The 23,673-nt window shown below is 47.4% G+C and overlaps 1 protein-coding gene across 2 annotated transcripts in view; it reads left to right on the forward strand.

The window, feature by feature from the left end:
• LOC119446076 (ubiquilin-1) overlaps window positions 1–16,861 on the forward strand; it is a 40,556-nt gene extending 23,695 nt beyond the window's left edge. The window contains exons 9-13 of one of the 2 annotated variants that reach the window (XM_037710413.2): window positions 2,166–2,482; window positions 7,058–7,192; window positions 8,470–8,853; window positions 9,829–9,913; window positions 15,957–16,861. In XM_037710413.2, coding sequence (XP_037566341.1) covers window positions 2,166–2,482; window positions 7,058–7,192; window positions 8,470–8,853; window positions 9,829–9,913; window positions 15,957–16,018 — 983 coding nt within the window. In that variant the 3' untranslated portion in view covers window positions 16,019–16,861. The remainder of the gene's footprint in view (window positions 1–2,165; window positions 2,483–7,057; window positions 7,193–8,469; window positions 8,854–9,828; window positions 9,914–15,956) is intronic. The other variant, XM_037710414.2, reaches the window with a different exon arrangement.
• Window positions 16,862–23,673: the final 6,812 nt, after the last annotated feature.

Here is a 23,673-nt window from a genome sequence, read left to right on the forward strand (position 1 = left end):
AGCCTTGTCCCTATGCATCTCCTTCATCTCTTGGTATAAAACTAACATAGCCAGGCTTTTAGAAGGGTATACAGTAAAACCTCGATAATTCGAAGGTCGCCGGATTTTCGAATTAACCGAAATGACTAATAAAAAAAGAAAACAAGCAAGAACTTGCCGCAAAAATAAATCACCTTTATTTTCCATGTCCGAGAAAAATTACTCAAAGTAATCACCGATGCGGGATTACTTGGCGCGCTGGTTCGCCGCCCCTAGTGCCATGCTCTACAGCTGGCTCAAAAAACGTAGCATACAAATATCACCCGCACTGCACTCAACAAAGTTGCGGATGATGTTCACGGAATCGATAACTGCCACGAAAGCGGGCGTGGTGGTGCTTGACTCCAAACATTTGCACTTGCTGGATATTCCGGACTTCAAAAATGCACTGTCAGGGTTCCCATTGAGTTCGTGCATTTTCGCACCCAATTTTTCGGACGAATTGAGACCCCAAAGTTCGATTTTGTGGACTAAATCACTCTTTCCGAGCCACGCTACCCAATCTTGGAGGCCGCTATGTTGGATTTTGCACTTGCACTGGCTTGGATTCCAGTGGCTCGCTGTATAGCCTCCAAGATTGGAATGCGCGCTATCGATAGAGCTCGCGCAATCCTCCAGTCTCGGAGGCCATGCCCGCTCTTCCTTGGCTAACAAAACGCTCCAGAGTACTGCTCTTTTTCTTTTTTCTTAGTATATGCGCTCAGCACTATCGTTGTAACAATTTATTGTGGGATGTTTTTTTATTGCGACAGCAATTATATGGACACTTCAAGCGGATTTTCGCCGTCGGCGTAGCCGCCCTGAGGTTCCATACAAAGTCCAAGGGCGATAAAATCATCGCTGCGCGCCCGCCGTATGTGCGAGTGACAGCGCGCGGAGGACGCGTGCTTTCATGGAGAGCAAACGCACGGCGGAGCGTAAACGCGACTTTCTCCCTCGTGGGGGTATGGGAGGGAGGGGGGGGGGGGGGGAGGCGACTTCTACTCTTCTAACAACTGCGTACTTAGCGCCGGAGTGGTTTCTCGCGCGCACCGTATCTTGGAAGCGATCTCCAGACGGCTCTGCCCTTTTGTATGCGCTGTGCTCTCGCCGCTCAGTTTCTGTTGAAGCGATACACCGCAGGAACCTTCGCTCGCTGCGGCGGCCGCGCTCGCTCGTGCGTGCTGACACCACGCTTGTTAATTCAGTAAGTTTTTTTTTTTTTTTTTTGCTCTCTCAAGTTTCGGTTACTATTTTGAACGTGGCGTGTACACTGAGCAGGTGTCTCGGAGACCCATGTCTCAGTGATCGGCGCTACCTCCTATCCCTTTGCGAGAGCTAAGCGGTGCGAAGCTCGTTTCTTGGATCTCCATGGCGAACTCCGTTGGCGGAGATCGCCAACGTGGTGACGTTCGTGTCGACTGTACACGGAGACGACGTCATTGCTGCGCAAATCCAATTAAGTCGATCCCCTCCAAGCGTAGTGTGAGGCAGGGCATTATTAGAGATTTTTTTTAAGTCGCACTAATAACTTTTTTTTCGGCCGAACGAGTTTTCTGGACTATTTTTAAGTCCCCACGAGTTCGGAAAATCGGTTGGCAACTGTACGGAGCGCCCTAACCTAACCGCCGCACGTTGCTACTAGCCGGAAACTTCGAATTATCCGAATAGAGCCGCGCGGGCCATTCAAATTATCCGGTAGAATTTGCATTGAGAATGACAGGACCGCTCAAATTCTTCGAGTTAACCGAGTTCGAATTATCGAGGTTTTACTGTACTATTATATTCTTTTTGCTACCTGCAGCGGCCACGTTCTGATGAAGGCAGAATGCAGAAATGCTCGTTTTCTCACTTCAGTGTGTCGCTTCTCGTAGCTCATCTGTTGCTTTGGGACCTTGCACCACGAGATTTGATATTGAATTTTTCCAATGCGCTACCCTGATGCGTATCCCGGGGAGGGGGGTGGGGGGTCGGGCATGTGCATGCAGCATGTCACCTTGTCAGTGCAAGTTGCGGCACACTAAAATAGTAATGGGATGTTACAGAATGCCTCCTCATTGGTGGGCAGTCCTTGCTTATCGCCTACCATCTCACTTCCTTGGAATGTAAGCGGTGTGCAAAATATCGAACCACTCACCCCCTTGCAGACATGCAGTCGGAGAACGCTCCCCCGGACCAGTCGCAGTCATCGCAGGGCACGGAGAACCGCAACCCTCTGCCCAACCCGTGGGCACCCGGTGGCGGTCCAACGGGCACTGGTGGCAGCACGGGCACGACCGATGGGGGTAGTGCTAGGGGCACTGGTGGAACCGGCGGTCTCGGGGGCATGTTTGGCACGCCCGGGATGCAGAGCGTTATGCGGCAGCTGGCAGAGGACCCAAGCCTCATGCAGAACATGATGAATGCACCGTACATGCAGAATATGCTTCAAACCCTGGCCTCCAACCCCGACATGGCCAGCCAGGTGAGTACCAGATTTTGAATTCAACGCACCATATTTATTCGGTTCCAAGGCAAAAAAAAAAATGTCCGTTGTAACTTTCTCTCATTTGTAGAAACAAAAATTTACTCCCAATGCAATAAAGTTGCGATTAGTTTAAAAAAAAACACTAAAGGAAACGGCGTATTGCCGCCAAGATTGTCTTCATTAAGCCGGTATGAGTTTCGTGGGGCAATAGGCATCACTCATCGGTGCCGTCCAAGGCATTCGAAATCCCACACATCCCGTGATGTGGCTTGATTTCTGCCTGTCTCTGCACACATGATCACTTTCCTTTTAAATGCGGCATCATGATGATGATTTATGTCCTGCAATGGGCATAGATATAGGCTGATGATGATGGTGATGGAACTTGGCGTGTCTTCGCAGTTGGCACTTCCATGCTGATAAAGCGAATGCAGAAAATGGGAAGACTAACGGTAGACTAACCCTAAGCGCATGTACTGCAGCACATGAAGGAAGCTACAGCAGCTAAGCTCAAAGTGCCTACGAGGCAGCCATTTTGAAACACTGATGGCTTTATGGTAATGCAAATTTAGGATCATACTTGATTCTAACGTGCATGCAATGGACCCATTTTATCGGGGAAAAGTGCCCGTTAGAATCAAGTAAATGCAGTAGGTGCCTCTGTGTATGTGTTTCTAAAAAATTGCAGCAGCACATTAAAACAAGCCTGATGTACAAGGCTAAGCAAATAGCTGCTACCTAAAATGTGGGGCTGCTTTATTACATACAGGTTCTTTCAGCTCTTGATCAGTCTGCATGGCCATGTGTGGATAATGCCAAAAAACCAGCTACCTAATTTACCCAAAAATATGTGGAACGCGAATATAGGTTGACTCCTATACATTTGATTTTCGTTATTCAACCCAGATGGGACCGACAAATGTGATGGGATTATCTGGTGAGTTGAATTAAGCATGATGTTAAAAAAAATGCCAAAACACAAAGCTGATTCACTTGTCAGTATTTGCCTGATACTAAAAGGCCCCCTAATCAATCACGCGCCCACTTTCTATGTGTCCAAGTTGAAAAACTAACATAGAAATGACATTAAAGCTCCTATAGAAAGTATAAATCTAACGCAACCCTGATTTTTCGGCAATAAAAATGTGGAAGGGGCTAACGAGGGTTTGCACAATGGTGGCCGGTTTCCTAAAGGCAGCTTCGCCGCAGTACACTCGTGTTAGGCGGTGAAGCATACGAACTTTACAAAGGTGATTTTAGTTTCGTATCTGATTGCACCATGGAGGAAACTTCTGGCCCAACTTTCCTGGAAAAAAGAAAGCACTTATTAGAATAGGGCAAATACCGTAATAAGACATTGTGAGCTACAGTTATTGCTTCGAAATATTCCTAGGGCATGCCGAAAATAGCCGTTTTTGACTGGAGATAAATTGTGTTCAAGGCATTCATTGTCCCCTAAGCCCTGCTGAGACAGATGTTGCTACTAAAGGGGTCACTATTGGAGTTATAATAGGGGTCGATTGTATGCATGCTCACTGGCAAATTCAAATTATCTGACGAAGGCCAATTCTAGGATCTAAATAACGAAACTTGGGCCCATAGAAATGTCAGCCAGGACCTTTGGTTAGGGTCTAATTAATTTAACCGGAGTCAAATTAAAGGAAGGCTAGTGTATATTGAACTTGCCGAGAAATGACAAATTATAGTTATAATATAGGTCGACCCTTATATTTTTAGAAAAGCAAAAAAAAAAGGTATTTGAACATGACACATCCTTATTTACCGTTATCTAGACTACTAAATCTCTCTAAGAGAATCCATGCCGCATGCTGCATGCGCAAACGAAATCATCCTCGGTGCCGTTGAGTGCATTGGATATGCAGTGTGTTGGATGTTCCTAAAGTCAGTCTGAATAATCTCCGGAGTGGCTTTAGAGTGGGTACGACGGAGAGACTGTTAGCTCAGTGCTTTTGCTCGCTTTGTTCACAAATATAGGTTGAGACTCTTCAGTCATAAATGCTGGTTGATTGCTGATTTTGAGTAACATTTTGGGAAGAAAAGGTCTACCTATATTTGATTAAATGCGGTAGGTAGCTTCAGTGCCTGTGTGAAAAGTGTCTAAATATTTCTTCAGTAGTTTTAAAGCACTAACATTAGTAAGATAATTCTAACTTAAGCATCTTTATTACAGCCTAATATTGTTACCACAAAATTGGGTTCTATAGCACGAATTCGCAAGCGCGTTCTCATAGCAAAAGTTGACTCCTTGGCTACCGCAAGAAAGTGCGCTTTTTTTTTGTTTCAGAAGCCAAATTTTTGACGCTACAAATAATATTCCAGCACGCATTGCAGCATAGCAAATTGTACATAATGAAATTCTCTTCCCAAAAACATACGTTGCAAAGAAGAAAAAAAAATTAACACAAAAATTCTAGAAAGTGCCATTTTTGTGGCCAGTTGATAAAAACAATAAAGAAACATATCTTCAAAAACGTTAATATCAAAGGAAGTTAAGAATAAACATTTAAAAGATAAGTCGCCCTGGAATAGTGTGGAAAAAGCAATGTTCTGTACACCACCGTTCTTTGGATACACAAAAGAAACTAAGACCAGCAACTGCTTCATTGCTTGTGCCATGAGGTCCATTGAAAATCGCAACATGGACAGATAAGGAAAATTTAAACCGATTCTAAAGGTGCAAAGCCTGGACTAACCAATGGGTGGCGCTAAGTTGATAAGAAACTACTCCAACAAGTCGAAATCGGCGATTTGAAGCATTGATCACCGTCGATCGGTCTGAATAGGCATGGTAACAAAAAAGTTGAGTGATAAGTTTTTTTCCGCAAATTTACCGTATTTACTCAATTGTAACACGAGGAGTGACTTTTTATTGCGTCCACCAAGAAAAAATAAAGCCGCAAAAGTAACACGAGGGGTGACTTTTTGTTGCGTCCAGCAAAAAAAAAAAAAAAGCGATAGCAAATAAGTACAGAGCTACATGGAGTAAGGACAGTAGTTTTATCGGATGTATAAACTTGGACACATTCGCTTGCTAAATTAACAAGCATGGTGTCAGCGCGCACAAGCAAACATGAATAGACCACAATTGATGACCGCTCACAACCGCTGTCAAAATGCTAGTGTGAGCAAGCGCGCGAGCAGCAGCGAGCGAAGGTTCGTGCAGTCTATTGCTTTGAACGGAATCTGAGCGGCGAAAGCACAGCGCGTACAAAGGTAAGAGCCGTGTGGAGATCGCTTTCAAAATATGGTGCGCGCGACAGCCTGCAGCCGCGCAACGTACAAAGCATGGTGGCAGAGTAGAAGCCACGCCAAGGTTTGTGCGGTCTATCGCTTGAACGGAAACTGAGCGGCGAAAGCACAGCGTGCACGAAGGTAAGAGCCGTGTGGAGATCGCTTTCAAGGTACGGTGCGCACGACAGCCCGCAGCCGCACAAAGTACGCAGCATGGTGGCAGAGTAGAAGCCGCGCCCCCTCCCTCCTTGCGCCCAGTCGCAAGATACGCATTTGGTGCCGCAGCTAGACGACGCCTCCGCTCCCTCCCTCCCTGGCATAAAGGTACCCATGACAGAAAACGGAAACTGCGTGGTATTACTACAGAAAATCAGACAATCTCCGCTGTGCAGTGCAGTGAAGCCCAACCCCCTCTACATATTTTCAAAAAAATATTTTACGTGTATCTTGCAAATAAATTGCCTTTAGGGATATGTTTTTGTTGTTTCAAGATATGTAGAATTAATTAGGAAAATAAAGAAAATCTGCATTTTTGTATTATTTTTGGCCAGAAATCTCGGTAGGGAAAGGGTTAATAAGAGTACTCCGTACTGTACATCTTGATTTCAGTGTAACTAAGTTACTGATAGCTTGCTACATTCATTTTGTGCACACCGATACATCTTACATTCATATTCGCACACCCATACTTAAAACGTATGCGAGTTAGCAACTCCGCATTCAGAATGAGTCGGGAGAGAAGGGGGGATGCTGCACTGGTGGCACAAATGCACACGCAGATGCCGTTGCACGTGTGCACGTTCATTCATGTTTCATACTCGCTTGAAATACTGGGCCTTCAGCGTTTTAAACCGTTTATAATTGCCTTTGTTGTCAGAGCGATAGATTGAAGCAGTTGTCATTCGGTCACGTGACACGAATGTTTGTCACGAGCCTTAACAGCACACTAATCATAGTGCATGCATTGCCACTTCGGAGAAAAATAAGTAAATGATGGTAACCAAATCAGAACCCCCAGTTTTCTGTTCACTAGTAGATGTTTTCCTCTCTCCTCGATTTGAGCAATGCGTAAGATTACTACAGCAACTAATGGCACAACACCAGGTCATATTAGTGATCTGTAAAAGCAAGTTAAAAGAATAAATAAGTTGTTGCAATAGCCAAGTGTGGAAACAGCTGCCACGAGCAATCTCAAGGTTCGTTTCTGGCGACATTTTTACGACTTTTTCGTGGCACGCAGAAAAGTATGAAATGTATGAAAAGCGTTTCCTGTGCAATAGCTCGACCGTAGGTGGCTGATGTGTGTCCTCACAATTGCAGATGTTGGCGACGAACCCTATGCTGGCGGACAACCCCCAGCTGCAGGAGCAGATGCGGCGGATGATGCCCCAGTTTCTGCAGCAGCTGCAGAACCCGGAGGTGCAGGGACTCATCACCAACCCGCAGGCCCTGCAGGCAAGTGGGCTTTCAGATATGCAGGAAACTTGTCTCGGCTTTCAGTTGTTTTAGCCCTAGCATCTTTAACCGGAACTTGGTTGAAACCTGGGACCAAACCTTTGATCTCTGTTGGCACAGTATAATCCAACTAGTGCAATGACAAGTACCGTACTTATATAGTAAAACCTTGTTCATTCGAACTTCACGGGACCGAAAAAAATGTCAGAATCAACCGAATGTTGAATTATCGAGGGTACCAAGAAACAAATAAATAAATGCTTACTACGTCAACACGGCTTTGTTTACTGGAGGAATCGGCAAATCATGTTTCTATTTTGCACAAATGCAGTGTGGAAGCTGCAATTATTGTCATCTCAGGACTTAACGCTCGGAGTGGCGAAGGCCTCGCACTTTCCTTCGCAGAATCGCTGCAGCGCGCGTTTTATCTGCGACAAGTTTTTCACTCGGTGCACACATCCCAATTATTCGTTCGCCAATGAACCGGTTCGCCAATGAACCGGTCACCGGACCCCCTGAGCCATCCATCCATTGTGATGTAGCTGGCACTCTTCATCCTCGAGAGCTTCTGCCGTGTTTGCGAGATTGCACGTGCAGCAGATGCACTGAGTCAAAATGAAACTAGTTTTTGCTGCAAGTGCTTCAGACGAAATCACAGTTGCTGTTGATGCGATTAGGGACGGCAATCACACTGTTTGGAAGGCACGTGCCCGATGCGCGCAATTTCAAAACGAAACTACCGTTTGCTGCAAGCACTGCAGATGAAACCGCAGTCATTATTGGGGCGATCGTGGACAACGACCCTGCAGTTCTGAAGGTGTGGGGTTGACGCACGCACCGAGTCAGATGGAAATTAGTTTTTTTTCACATCTGCTGCGAACAAAACCGCGGTTGCTATCGACACGGATCAGTGGATGATTATGCATTTATGGAGGCACGTGGCCAACACAGTGTTACACACAGCGGTAACCGCAAGAATAAAGGCACAAATAAGCACAAAGTGTTCCAGTGTTTCTATTGTTCACGTATAATTTCTGCTGATGTCTATGGTAATGCGGACTTCGTCGCTTCGTTTTGGTTGTATGCAAGCACCACTTTTGCTCTTTTGCGTCAGACATTTACAGTGCTCGTGCTCGCCATTTGGGTGTGCATTATATTTGGGTGCGCACTATTTTCTTACTTTGAACCCATAATAACTGCTTGCACGTTCTGTTTGGCTCAGTACAGTAATTCTAAATATCTTAAAGTAGTCTCCCTTGTTCCCACTGTCTGTGCAGGCCATGATGCAGATCCAACAAGGTATGGAACAGCTGCATCGTGTGGCCCCCACTATGTTCCCAGCTGGCGCACCTGGTGCTGGCTTGGGTCCCGGTATGGCCCCTGGCTTGGGTTTGGGCCTTGCTGGTGGCCTAGGTTCTGCAGCGCCAGGGACCACTACCTCAGCCAGTTCAACCACCACGAGTGGTGCAACAACCACTGGCCAGACAGCGGCAGGAACCACCACCTCTACCACCGGTACCACTGGTACAGCCACCACTACGACCACCAGCACCACTGGAAACCAGCCCACCAGTGGGAGCACCCCGCAAGGCCTGGACCCCCTGAGCCAGCTCATGGCACGCATGATCACCTCTATGGCCACTGCGCAGGCAGGCAACAACGTGAGTGAGAAGAAAATTTGTTGTGACATGGGGGGTGCTTTGAAGGGTTTTGTTCTCCTATCTCACTGGTTCAGATTTAGGGGGAGGGGCCTTCTTTTATTTGAAGTCTGCTTATACTTGGCAGTGCGTGGTAGCTCAGTTCAAACCAGGTTATTTCCAATATTGCGATCCGTTGCCCTTACGCAACACAGCTGCTGTGTTCAGCTGCGCTACGCAAAATTGCTGGTTTGGATCTTGGCCAGGTCAGCCACATTTCAGTGAGGAAAGGAATGCAGAAGTCTCTGTAGGCCTAGGTTTCTGCACACCGGGGGAAACCCAAGTGGTGAAATTAATTCAGACCATTTATAGCAATGACCCTCATATCAAGCAGATAGCTTTAGGACACAGACACCACTCATTTGATTAATCACCCTGGCAGTGTGAGCTGTCACTAACTTGAGAGAGGAGTAACTGGTTTAAATTTATTTCACGTGCATGTCTATGCAACTGCGTGTGTCAAGATGCGCGAGGTCCTGTTGCGCCTGCGTAGGGCCAATCTTTTGGAGTGTTATTTCACGGCTTACCAATCTTAACTGGAACATGGTCAGCATTGTCGTGTTCATATGTCATCAGGTGGCTCGTTAAATTCCTAAGAATTATCTCTCTGCAATGCTATCTCTTGTCAGTAAGCTTTCCATGATGCAGGGTGAAACCACTTCAGTGCAACCTTTCTATACACTGAGTCCCCTCTATGTAAACAGCAACCTGTGACACAGCGTAGTTCATAAACTAAGGGCCATGTGCAAAGTCTCGCGGGTACTGCACAATGTGTTCCAGAGGCCTAAGTGAGAGCTGCGTAACATTTGATGCTTGTTGTAATTTTCATGCACGCTGTTAAACAAGGCCCATGAAAAGATTCCTTTCTGGTTGGGGATAAATGTGACTTCTTTCTTTCCTGTGTAACCAACATACCTCTCGCAAATTTGTCTCTTTAAGCAGCAGCCACCTGAGGAACGGTACCAGTCGCAGCTAGAGCAGCTTGTGTCCATGGGATTTGTCAACCGGGAGGCCAACCTCCAAGGTGGGCAATTATTTCGCTTGCGTTTGTCCTAATTTTGAGGTGTCTCAGTTCCTAAACAAATGTTGACAGTTGCATATGTTTTTGTTTTTGCATAAGCTATGTCTGTCACTGTCCAGCACTTGCCTCCCTTCACTGAGGCCCTAGATCTAAACAGCTGCCCCAGGTCCCCAAGTGGTGACGCTTGTTAATTCCCAAGTGACAAAAGTTGTAACAGCTGCTCATGCAGTTGCCCAAAACTCTGCTGCTCTAAACACCTTACGCAAGAAGTGCTTTGATGTGCAGGACGCGCGCAGCAAATATGCAGTTGTTGACTTGGGGGCTTGGCTTGACCAACAGTTTGGACAAAGGCGGCTGCTACCTGATTGACTATGCCAGAAGAGTAGCATTCTTTTGCTAGTTTTGACCTCAAGGAGGCACTGACAATGTTTCAAGCTGTTGTGCAGATGTGCAGTTGGAGTCTGGAAAATTGAACAGCGTTACTGTAACATGTCTGAAATTTCCGTTATTCATGAAATTCTTGATATAATAAAGTATTTAACTTTTTATTAGGGGTGTGCGAATACGGAATAGTCGATATCGAATCAAGAAAAAGAAAAAAAGCCGAATGTTGAATCTAATATCATGTATGAAAAAATTTTTCACAAAATTTATTGCTTGCAAATTTTCAAGAAAATACGGTGCTGCACATGCTGAGGAGTCTCCTAGCATTGTGTAACAGGAATGCAGCAAGCTATCAGTAACTTGGTACATAGTGTGGGTTCTTCGTGTCTCACAGGAGACCAACCACCGCGGGTTCGAGCTTAGTGAGCCACAGGGCCGCGTCAGCCGTCGCCTCCAGCACCGCTGCGCACGAGCTCAGGCTGGAAGGGGCTACCGAGCGACGCACGCAAAAACAGTAATGCCCTGAGTTAACGGAAACCATTTGTTGAATCCGTCGGCACCAGCACTGCACAAATGCCCGCGCGGCGGGGAACCAAAGGGGTCCCGCACCAGGGCGAAAATACAATAACAGGCGCCTATAGCACGTCGTGGCGAGAGCACAGGCTCAAGCTGGGGCACGCCGCTAGGAAAAGTCCCGGCGGCTATGCTACTTGCTCTGGCGATAACCAATGGGTCAACTCGCAAGAGCTCGGGCAATCTCCTTCGGCTTGGGCTTTCGGCAAGTGCGGCCCGGCGTGGTACGACCTCGCACGAGGTCGTACCACACATAGGCACACTCGGCCACGATTTCGTCCACAGATAAAACTGCGGAGGTGACAACGGTGTCATCGATAGAAACGTAATCACTGTACACGATTCCATCACCAACAGTTTGCATCGCTGTGCAGAGTTCTTCACAGTCGGCGAAGGCTTCATCTCCAACGGCTTCTGCTGTGCCGTCTGCACGCACGCTGAAGCACTTCGCGAAGCAGTGTTGAACCGTTCTTGCAGTGACAGCGCTCTATGCGGAAGCTAAATAGTGCATGGCATCTATCAATGTAATGCCTGTCGGCTGCTTGCCACGCTCCACATTGGTCAGAGACCACTTTACAATGCATTTCCTGTAGAAGTGTTTCACTTTTTTTATTATGCCAGCGTCCGAGGGCTGAAGGTGGCTTGTGGTGTTGGCGGGGAGAAAAACCACCTTGATATTTCGTAGCGACTTGGTGTCTTTCGGATGCGTGGAGCAGTTGTCCAGAAAAAGAATTACTTTTCTGTCCTGGCAGCCCATCTTCGAGTCCATATAAGCCAAAAACTTCAAAAAGTAAGCATGTCATCCAGGCCTTGCTATTGTTCCTGTAGTGGCAGGGCAGGTGGCGGATATTTTTGAAGCAGCGTGGGTTCCGAAATTTGCCGATAACCCAGGGTTTCATCAATTTGGAGCCATGCGAGTTGCAGCACAGCAGCACTGTTCCTTGCTACATTTTCCTCCGTGGCAAGATTCACCTTTTAGGCTCAGTGTCTTGGATGGCTGCACCTTGAAGAAAAGGCCTGCTTCATTGGCATTAAAGATGTCCCTGGGTGTGTAGCCACTGATAAAGGACACCATGGTCTCTTTCCAGGTGTCAACGATTGCTGTGTCGACGCTTGCAGCTTCTCCGTTGACCGTCCGGTAGCATATTCCATGCCTCTCTTTAAAGCGGTCGATCCATCTGTTTGACGCACAAAAACTGTGGATGCCCAGCTTGTCGGCGATCTCAACTGCTTTTTCTCGCAAGATCGTGCCATTGAAGTTGACTTCTGTGGCCCTTGCTTGTTTAAACAACTTGAATCAAGCTGCATGTGCTCCGAACCCCGGGCTTGCTTGCATCTGCCGGCGAAGTTTCTGGCGTTTTCTTCAATTTCACTCCTTTTTGTGACGATGGTGTTGAGAGTTGAAGGCGTTAGTCCTAGTTCCTTTGCTATACACAACCTCTTCTGCGTCGGATTTTCTTTCACAGCGCGGAGGATAGTCGACTCCTCTTGCAGCGAAAATGCTTTTCGTTTTCTTGATCCCATCCTGGTGTTATCTATGCTTCCACGGTAGTCAAAGATGGCTCAGACTGGAGCCAAAAACTTGTTTCTGCACGTCCGTGCGGCCTGAACTGAAGGAGGTGACGGGCGACGGAGCAAGGAAGCTGCTACACAGTCGGCCACGTTGACAAGCAGGAGCGTTTGGCGCAGCGGCAGGCAGGCAACTTGGAGCGTCGCCTGGTGCTGGCTTGGGTCCCGGTATGGCCCCTGGCCTGGGTTTGGGCCTTGGTGGTCGAAGCGGAAGAACGAAGCTTACATAGCCACTTCACGCGACGACTCGGAACACAAAGACAGCGCGAGAAAACTGTGGGGAGCTTGGACGGACCACTTGTATGCGTTAACGATGACGATGAGTCCACGCCAATGCGACAGCTCTCTGGGCAACAGAAACGGATCTCGAAGGCCCTGCTTTTACTACATGCGTGCTCCGAAACAAATTTCTTCAAGGCTAAAAACTCCTCGTAGGTGCCACCTATAAATAGTAAATACAGTAAAACCTTGTTACAAAAGACACTCAAGGGATCCGGGAAACATGTCTCTTGTAACCAAGAATTCTCAAAACACTGAGTACTAGTCAGACTAGATCACTTTATTATACATCAGCATCAAAGTATGTTTGAACACATCTACAAAAAATTGCTCAGGATGGCTTAAAGAAGTCATTCATCGTAGTTTGTTTTTTAGTGACTGCAGAAAAAGCACTTCATTTTACAAGCCTTCCTGTTGCTCACAATACCTTTGAAGTGATTTTAGATGTTAGTCAGCCTCAGCTGCCAACACTTTCAGCCCTGCAATGTCCTCGACGTCGTCCTCCTCGTCTGGTTCATCTTCTAGGGCACATGCACCATTTACTTGCGCGAGGTCTCTTGGATGCAGGCCCAAGCTTTTATCTTCAGGGCAGTTTTCCACAGGATCTTCTATCCTGGGTTGGATGGAAGATCCGTGTCTGGGTTGTGTCTCTTCTAAATAGTGAAGAAATTACTCTAGGGACCTAAAAAGTTGTCCTTAGTAACAGTCTCTCTTGTAATCATGTCTGCTGTATGCGATGTTGTTAACATGGCGAACATAGGAAAACCAACCAAACCATTTGCAAATGTCTCTTATAATCAAGTGTCTCTTGTAACCATGTCTCTTGTAACGAGATTTTACTGTACTGATCTCGAAGGCCATAATTTTGCTGGCGGGAGCCGGAAATGTAATGGGCATCGCCCATTATGTGGCTAATCCTACAGTCAAGCCAAGTCAAGCTATGTGAAAAGTCAATGTGGCTGTCGGCACTCGTCGCTTGGAGTGCCGATTCGCGACGTAACATGCGGGAACGTTCCCACTCTTGCGACGCAACAGCGGGGTTCCTAATGCATCGAATCCTATGGGAGCTATGCCGGGACCGGCCAAAAACTATGTAGCAGTCGGGAACGTAACAGCGGGGTTCTACTGTAGTAGTTTTACCGGCCGTATAAACTTGTAAACATTCGCTTACTAACTAAATTAACAAGCACGGTGTCACGTGCGCACAGGTAAACATGAACACGTCTCGCTCGATGACCTTGCCGAAACAAATTTGAAGGCTGAAAACTCGTCATAGCCACCTATAAATACCGTATTTACACGATTGTAAGTCGACTCGAATGTAGGTCGACCCCCCCAAAATTGCGTGTCTCCAAAAAAAAAAAAAAATTGTGTGGGGGAGAAAACCCACGCGAGTGCATTTCACACAAGGGAAATTTATTGATGGGGTTGCTAAGACTACTCATCGTCACTAGAGTTGACCTCACTGGTACTGCTGCCGTCATAGCTGCTGCGGTCCCACAACACGTCATCAAAAGTGAGTCCACACTTCGCGAACTACCGCACCACGACATCGCGCGGTACAGCCCCCCACGCAGAGAGGACCCACCCGCACACAGTAGCCAGAGAGGCCAAATTTTCTTGCGCTGAAGCCGCCACTGCCGCACCACACGTTCACTGACTCCAGACTTGCGTCTCGCTGCGCAGTTGTTAGTTTCCTCAACATGGAGGATAGCAGCCCGTTTGAATGCTGCTGAGAACGAGCGCCGAAAGTTCTTGGCACTCATGACAGGCGCGACGATTCAGCACAACAGCAGAAGTGACAGATGCGCGCGGCCGTCGAAAACAATCGTATCTCAAAGAAAAGCTCTTCCGCCAGCTACCAATACCCCCTAACGGCGGCTCTTCCGCCAGCTACCAATACCCCCTAACGGCGGCTCTTCTGCCAGCTACCAATACCCCCCAAACGGCGGCTCTTCCGCCATCTACCAATACCCCCCAAACGGCGGCTCTTCCATGATCGATGCTCCCACAAGAGCCGTGCGCTCGTGGTGCGCGCAATCAAAATAAATACAGTAAATTATTACGCTACGCTTTTACCGTAACCATAAAAACGTAGGTGCAAAGTTGTAACCACGCCGTAGCGCCCCCGATTTCTCATTTCTCTTGCCGTTACTAGCGGTACACGGTTCGGTTTCGATTCTAAGTCGACCCCCCAACATTGGATTGCCAAATTTGAAAAAATGGGTCGACCTACAATCGTGTAAATACGGTAGTAAATACAGTAAAACCTCGTTATAAGAGGCACTCAAGGGACCCGGGAAACATGTTTCTTGTAACCAAAAATTTCTACACTTGCTGTCGAAATGCTGGCGTGAGGTAGATAGATAGATAAACTTTAATCCAAAGATAGTTTTGTCTTGCCCCAATGGGGCATCGCTAATGGTCGGGGCCCTTTGTCCAGGGCTCCGCTGGCTCTTGCCATCTTCTCTGCTCTTCTCTGGCATGAAGAAGCGCAGTAGCCGCAGCGAGCGAATTGATCTTCCCGCTGTCTATCGCTTCAACGCGAACTAAACGTCGAAAGCAGAGAGCATACGGAGCTACCGGCACTAGGCGCACTTTGTCAACATCGTACATGGTTTTGAGATGAGGCCCGCGCGGGCGCACACTTTGCGCACGTCACAGACCGCTTTCAAGATATGGCACCTGCGCAGCTGCGCCTTATCTGCAACGTGCCGGTGGCTTATTGCAACGCATTGGTCACTTGTTGCAACATACAAGTTGGCTGCACTGCTAAATTTATGTGACCGCCACGTTCAAATGCGACGCAAGATGCAGGAACATTACAGATTGGTGACGTATCACGGGGAACTTAATTCATGGAAGTCAATGGGATTTAGGTTAGGACCGCGAAAACGCGACGTAGCAGCCAGGAAAACACAGCAGCGAGGAAAGTATCAACGGGGTTCCACGATTAGAAATTTTTACTTGATTTTGTGTATATTTTCGGTGATACGGATATTTCACGCGACCCCATGAGATTCGTATCACCGAGATTTTATTGTACTTTATTACTGATATATCCTCTAGGGCTACACTAGGGCGTCTCTCACAGCCTGTGACTTGCTTTGGGGCGTCGAACCCTGTAATTTGATTTTTATTTGATTCGCGCTGCGCACATGCATCATGTATGGCACATGTAACTGTCTTGTGTATTTTGGCGTGAAATTGTATTCCTGACGGCATCTTTCACCTGCTGCAGCCCTGATTGCCACGTTTGGAGATGTCAACGCTGCAGTGGAGAGGTTGCTGCAGTCACAGTGAAGCAACTTCAGCAGCTGCTGCGGAAGAGGAGGACAAAGTGTGCTGTGGGTGTTGTGAAGGATGGGGACAAGGGGGGGGTGGGGAGAGGCCAAGCGAGTGTGGCAGCAAAAGTGGGGCGAAGCTAGCTTTGCAGCAAAGCAGCAGCTGTCTGCGTGGAGGTGCGTGAGCCAATGAGGAGGTCAATGAGAGGGGGGAGGGACCCCACGGAGCGTCTTATTTTTTTTTCCCTCATTCATTTGACTCAGGGGTTCGCACATGCACCTCTCTCTCTCACTCACTCTCCTCGTTTTGTATACATATATATAAATAACTGTTCGCACGTCCAGTGTCTGCCACTCAACGAGAAGAGGACCAGTGTGGTTGCGGTGGGCGTGCAGGTGTTGCGCATTTTGCGATATCAGCCGGGCGCGCCCCCTTTTCCACTGCTTGAATTTTTTTTTTTTTTTTTCTGTGGGTGGCAAAGAGAGAAAAAGAAAATTAAAGGAGGCAAATAGAGGACAACGCCGACTTGCACGCGCCTTTGGCATGTTTCTCATGCGGTGGCACTTAGGCATTGCCGGCAGGTGCGTGTGTAGGTGTGAGTGTACAATAAGTTTCCTTGTTTTTTTTTCCTTTGTCTCTATTGTTTTGCTTTTGTTTGTCTGTGAGCTCTTCTTTGACACTTAGAAAATGTTTTCATGGGAAGCAAACCACTGCTGACGTCGGAGGGCAATAGCTTGCTCCTCGATCAAAGTGCTTCTTTTTGTCTGTTTTGTCTCTTGTTCTAGCTTGTTAAGGTGAAATGATTGTGCAGACAGAATGGCAATGTTTTTGAGATAGAAAGAATTAAATTACTTTCCATTATAGTGGTCTCTTGTCTTGTCAGTGACATTTCCTTGCACGGATGCATTGTTATGCCAATGCTCTGCAAGTGATTCTGAGGTCGCCACACGCAGGTAGATGGTTGCACTAGACATTTTGCATTTCGCAGGCTTTTTTGAATGCAGAAAGGCTTTCGCGTAATGGGTATCAAGCTGCAGACAGCTGAATCAAATTTTTTCTTTAGAATAACCTGGCGTTCTCAGTGAATATTAAGGGGGGAAGTGGGTTCTAGAAAAAAAAATAATTGTTCTTTGAGATATGGTGCCAAAAGGTTGTACATATATGAAATGATATGTGCTTATTTTAAATATGCAGTTCATTTTTAGTTATCTCCTCTGGTTCTAATTTTATGTGAGCTTCCTTTAAATAATTTTTTGCAGAGGTATGCAAAATGTGTTCTCGATTTTGCTAAACAGGGTATCAATTCTGTATCATTCAAGGAATGCCGTAAGACCAACCTTATTGCTCTGCTTTATCTAGAACACGAGTTGCGAGACTTCAAAGTTGGGCACCAGAAAAACACTGTTTCGAGTTTCAACTTCAAAACCTTGCAACTCAGGTTCTAGGTAAGGCAGAGCAATAAGATTGGTCTTAAGGCATTCCTGTAAGGACACATACTTTGCAAACCTTTGCAGAAGATATTTAAAGGACACTTGCATAAAATTTAAACCAAAGGAGATAAACAAAAATGGACCTCATATTTGAAATAAACACATCAAATTACATATGTGTAGAAGTTTACAGCACCATAGCTAAATGAATAAAGATTGAAAAAATTTTCGCTTAAAGGCCCACATCTCCCCTTAATGCTGTCGAGCCTCGTAACGAAGTTGAATCCTACACAAAAACACCTTCATTATATACAGTACTCGTTATAAGCGTACATGCTGATTACTGTATTTTCTCGCATATAACCTACAGAAATAACTGCCGATACAACGCTCAAATATTTTCAAAAACTGTCTTCACGGATGCAAGACTCATCCACGTTGTATCCTTGGCCAGCAGCTCTGTTTGCACTCCCCCTCTTAGGCAATGCTGATAAAGCTAGAGTGACACGTGAATGAATCAGTCCCATGACATGCAGTGTGAATCGGACCACTTCGCAGCTAACATTTACACTACGGACGGACGGAGCAGTCATCGCATAGGTAACTGTGACGAAGCAAATGCAATTGAGCTGAAAATCCCAATTTTGAGCGATTTGGTTCTGCGCCGTATCGCAAAGTGCTTTGCACAGACTTAAGGAGCACTGTGGGAATGGGTGGTGTATGGTCATGTGATACGCAATCGGTGAGCTCAAATCATGGTGTGCTCCAGCACCACGTGCACTATTCACCATGGAGTTTTTTTTGGGGGGGGGGGGGGGGGGAACAAGAAAGTGTTTTATCCGGGTTTAACGACTGATTTCTGGCAACGGATGTGATAGTCGCCATCTAGGAGCGGTGAAGCAAAGCACTGCATTGTGACACTAACGAGTGCCGACAGGGAGCGCTTCGGTAGGCACATCACAGCCAACGTGGTGTAGCCATAGAATAAACAACCAAGTATAGCCTTGTGCATAGTTTCATACAATAATTATACAATTAAAAACATCAATAATATTGTCGGACGGCAGGTTTCGAACACAGGAACTATGGAAAAGAAGCCCGATCTTGAAACGATTACGCCACGGATGAATGCCTCAACGTGCAACATAAAACGCCCTTATGAATTTATCATGGGCAAGCCAGTGCATTGAGACCGGTGGCGCGTTTCGATTTAGCCACCGCGCCAAGCTGAACCATTGTAATTAGGAGCGATTGTGCATGTTCGCAGCGTCTTCTGCACTTTGAAAAGTATAGATTGCTCGCCACTTTATGACAATGTAGGCATATGAAGCACAATAAACAGTCACAGGAACGTCTAAATCCACAAGCACGAAGATCAGACAAATCGATGTACTTCCCATCATTCCCATGGTGGCTGAACGATTGCAGTGCCAGAGTATGTGGCCTCGTGTAGGCAGGTACCCCACATGGTTTGGCCATATAGGTGTTCTGTGGTTTGGCTTTCGCATTTGATTAGCCTATGGCGCCTCGTTGCCTACGGATTGCGGCTTCAACGTGCACCAGCAGTGCATCGCCTACTACTTCGCTTACAATGGCACCACCTAAGACCACTGCTGCGCTAAAAGGCGCAGAAAGGCAACAACATCGCCGGGCAAATCTCTCTCTGCTCCGGCGAGAGACACGCCAGTGTGAAGCAGAATGCCTTCGTTACGCACGGTGCAAACTCTGCCACTGGCATTCCTGCAGCTGTGCGCGTCGCAGCTCGACTGGCTGCCATAGCCACTACGGAGCGAAAACAGAATGCTCCCACCTTCACAGAAGCCACTCGCCAACAGGACGCTGCGCGCCGACAAACCTGCAACATGGGGCGCGATCTTGTACGCGTTCCAAAATGGAACGGAGGCGTTCCGTTCCATCGAGCCGCACACGATTGGTCAATTTGAACGTCGCGGTTCAAATTGACCAATCGTGTGCGGCTCGATGGAACGGAACACCTCCGTTCCATTTTGGAACGCGTACAAGATCGCGCCCATGGTCACCGGCCCGCAAATCACGCGTCTTTCGCTGCAGTGAACCGCGAGTTCGCGAAGAAAACATGCCATAGCTTCTGTGAAGGCACGTATCACTTTCGTGTTCTACCGATTCCTATGAAACAGGGATCGGATCAACCATAATTTTTTTTCCCCTCCCACCATGATTCGCTTACTAGACGCAAAATGGCGACCCGTAAAGAGGAGAATGGGCGATCATGAAGGAGGGGAGAAGGGAGCTTCAACACGCAGGTTTTGTGAGAGGGTGAGGTTCTCTAGGAGATAACAAAACCTTGAATGGTGGAGAACCTTGCCTTGAGGTGTGGCTTCATGCGCGTGCTGCCTTGAAGCCACACTGAAGGTAAAATTTGCATGCAACTCGCACCGTGACCTTACTGTTAAATTTTTTCCTGGGAGTTATACGTGCAAGAATACGGTATCTGCAAAGAAAAACCAGCGAGGTCAGTTTGAAAGAAACGTGTTGGGTGTCCGGTCAGTGGCTTGCCAAGCTGGCATTGGTTCGTCGATGTATTGCATTGTCGCTAACACACAACCATGTGATCAGTGTGAGATTGGCAGGTTGACTCGCCATCGGCGGTTCCACCAAGCCATGCCAATTGTCAAAAACGCGCACACACACCCAGAATGTGCCGTTTCAAGTTGCTGTTGCAGAGTGCGGTTGACAAGCGATTTTTCACGCATGCAGAAGCCTGTACTCCACTACTACGGCATTAATCTGGCCCATGCTTGTTACACGCTTGAAAGCTCAAAACGTCCTAATGGCAAGCTTCCCACGACGGCATGGAGGAAAGGACGAATCTATACTCTATTTTGCACATAGCAGGAAATACTATGAAGGCTAGAGACTTCTCTCACTGCTTGCATTCACAAACAAAACAAAAAAAGTCGCCGTTTCGGCCGAAAGGTGGAGCATTGATTGCGATAGCAAATTAGTAGACAGCAATACATGGCTTGCACTGACGTCACTTCCGCCAATGCTGGGTTAGGTTTCCGCCATGCCGGAGCACCACCATATGACACCACGTACGCTGTTAGTCGTATGCGAATGGCACTGTTTTGCAATGGCTATTTGCGCAGTTGTTGGGTGTTGCAACCGCAGTAAAAGCAGCTCGAGGAAGGAGTCGGCAAACACGAACCTTTTTCGGCTTCCGAAGGTTGTGGAATGGCAAGACGAACGAACGAAAGCACTAGCTCGAAGCGGCGCAGCCTGTGGCTTGCGCGTATCAAGCGTGCTGATCTCAAGGGCGATCTCCCAAGCATTCGAGTGTGCGGCGCCCACTTCGTAACAGCTAAGCCTGCGCAATATTACATAATGCGCACTTAACGCTGCACTAGAATCAAATTTGTTTGCATTTGTAGGAAGACCGTCCAAGCTCTGTGAAAAAACGACCCCGGACTGGGCGCCAACGCTTTTGCTAGGCTACAAAGCAAATAATGAAGGCACTGCGCGCTACGAGCGTGCTGCAAGGCGATGGTTTAAACGAACGACTCCCGAAGTCGACGCGGTGACCGCTGCACCGGCAAGAGCTTTTGGAGTCGGCGCAACGCCACCCGAAAACCGCTACGACGACGGTGACGACGACCGCACATACACAGACAGCCCGTTGAAAACTGTTGAAATCAAAACATACATGTAAACAATGCCGAAATATCGATCCAAATAAAGCATGGAAAGTACGCACATCATTCTCCCAGCCACAAAACACTCGCGCAAGCTGCATATCCTGTTTGAAAATTTTCAGACCCTAGCACATAAACTCCGCTTTTGCGTGATTGTTAAATGGACAGTATCAGTTCGTTTCTTCACTGCACCAAGCTCCAATCTTGCGTGTCTCCAGCACGCACCACTTACTAACCAGGGAATGCCTCTGAATGTTATAAACAAAATGCGGCATGGAAAACAGGGGCTGCAGCCTACATCCCCTAGTAGGAGCACCTTTTCTCCTTGCAGCCGCTTCGCCGACTGTGTTTTCACCCAACCGCTTGTGAAGTAGTTGTGGGATTCAAGCGATTTATAAGCCTTCATTTCCTCCAGTGTCGCGAAGCTTGAAGAGAAAACTAGGCAGTTTACAATGCATCCGTGCGAGACCTCGGGGAAAGCGCTAACGTCCATCGTCGTATCCGCACTCAGTCGCAACGTGTACGGGTCCACATCGTCGCACAGTTTCACTTTTTCTTGATATCGTGCACGCGCCGAACCGATCAGTCCTGCGTAAAATGCCTCGTTAAACGCAGGCCTACTGTAAACGGGTGGCATTTCTCGCGAGGAGCGGTGAAATCCGCTTAGAAAACACAGTGAGACCGCATAAGCGCACGCGATCAGATGCGAAGGCGGCGCGCGCGGTGCTCCGGCATGGCGCGGACGCAGCGGCGCGGGCGGACGTGACGTCACGTGCAAGCCATGTATACGAAGTAAGGATAGTAGTTTTATCGGCCGTGTAAACTTGTAAACATTCCCTTAATAATTAACAAGCATGGTGTCGCGCGCACAAGCCAACATGAACACTTCTCACTCGATGACCACTGAAACTCGCTGTCAAAGCGCTGGAGTTCTGCCTCTTGTAACAATGCGAGCCCTCGGCATACCTAGACTCTACAAGGTATATGTAAACTGGTAGCGTAGCGGCCACAGAAGCCGACATGACAAGAAAATGGCGGCTCGTTGCAACTGTCGCCATCTACGTATCGGTAGAAGGGGGGGGGGGGGGGGAACTAAAAGCAGACAAAAAAAAAAACTAAAAGTGACGTCACAACCGGAAATGGCAGTGACGTCACGATCTTATGCTGCATGGCGCGAATGTTTGAATTTCGTCAGCGTCCTGCATTGCGACCGCTACGCCGGCAGCTATTTTCTTTTGAGGCTGAGGCGAGCTTGCGACTCGCCTCAGCTGAAGCGCCGTCGTGTCATTAAACTGTAGGAGTGGCGCATGTCTTAATGTGATCATAATTAGGGTGTTATTGACGGCAAGTGCTCCAGTAGGTTCTTTAGGACGGTCAGCAAATAGGATGGTTAAACATGACAGTGCCACAGGTTTCAAAAGCAACTTCACGTTTATTCGTCGAGAATAATGCAACCAATATACTAGACCAAACAAAACATATGTTGAATGGATTAAAAGTACTATGGCCAGCAAACAGTCGTTATGAATAGCAACATATGCGAAAGCTTTTCACAGAACCATTTGCAATTCCGGGCGACACCATGTATTCATATCCAACAGTTATCAGACAAGACAACATTGCCCCACATTCTCATTTAGCAAACATTTTACTTACTAATTTTGCTTCCCGTCGGACACTCAGAGTCTGTGTTACGGAGAGAGAACGACCATAGCGGGACGTTTCTTCCCGGAGCCTTCCGCATTTATCGTCACTGCGAGACACAGCGCGTTGGATGCCGCAGCGCGAACTTGCTCGATAAAAAAAAAAAAAAAAAAAAAAGAAAAAAAAAAAAAAAAACCTGCACTCGCACCTTTCGCCGAACAAACACGCAAGGAAAAACAGAAAATCGGATGAAACCGCCGCCGTTCAATGAGACACCATTTCGGACGACGTAATCGCTGGTTTGCACAGTCTGGCCAAGTCTTGCGCCAGAATTGCTGGTTGGTAGGGGTCACCAAGAAATTGTGAAAGAGAAACAAAATTACCATTTGTTGTTTTAGTACAGCAAAAAATATTTGCAACGGAATATTGTAGGCCAGTATACTGATTAAAATTTTCGAACATTTTTTTTTTCCACACAGGTTTCCTAGTTTCAGTGTTTGTTCGCCCCTCACCTAGTCTCGCTTCAATCATGCACCACCAGCTGATATCTCTGGTGGTAGGTTTTGCACGCTTTTCGTTCCAAGCTTCGCGACCTATTTAGATGGACCTTGGACTCTACTCGTCGCAAATCGCTTTCAGGATAGTGGCCGCGCGACCGCGCCACGGTAGTGATTTATTAATGAAAATGACGCCTATTTCTGCTGCCCAACAGGGAGCATGGCGCAGCGTCAGGGGAAGTAGGAGATAAAGATGTGAGGAAGGGAAGAGAAGGAGAAGCAGCAGTAGTTTCATCCGATCATGGAGGAGGCCGGTGATGAAGGCGATGGCCTGCTGGGGGCGAGCGCTTAGCGATGGGCAGTGATCTCGTTCGACTCCACAAACTCCAAGAGGCTATGGAGATCTCGGGGGTGGGGAGGCGACGGGAGTA

Source organism: Dermacentor silvarum, chromosome 3 (genome assembly GCF_013339745.2).
Source record: "Dermacentor silvarum isolate Dsil-2018 chromosome 3, BIME_Dsil_1.4, whole genome shotgun sequence".
NCBI lineage: Eukaryota > Metazoa > Arthropoda > Arachnida > Ixodida > Ixodidae > Dermacentor > Dermacentor silvarum.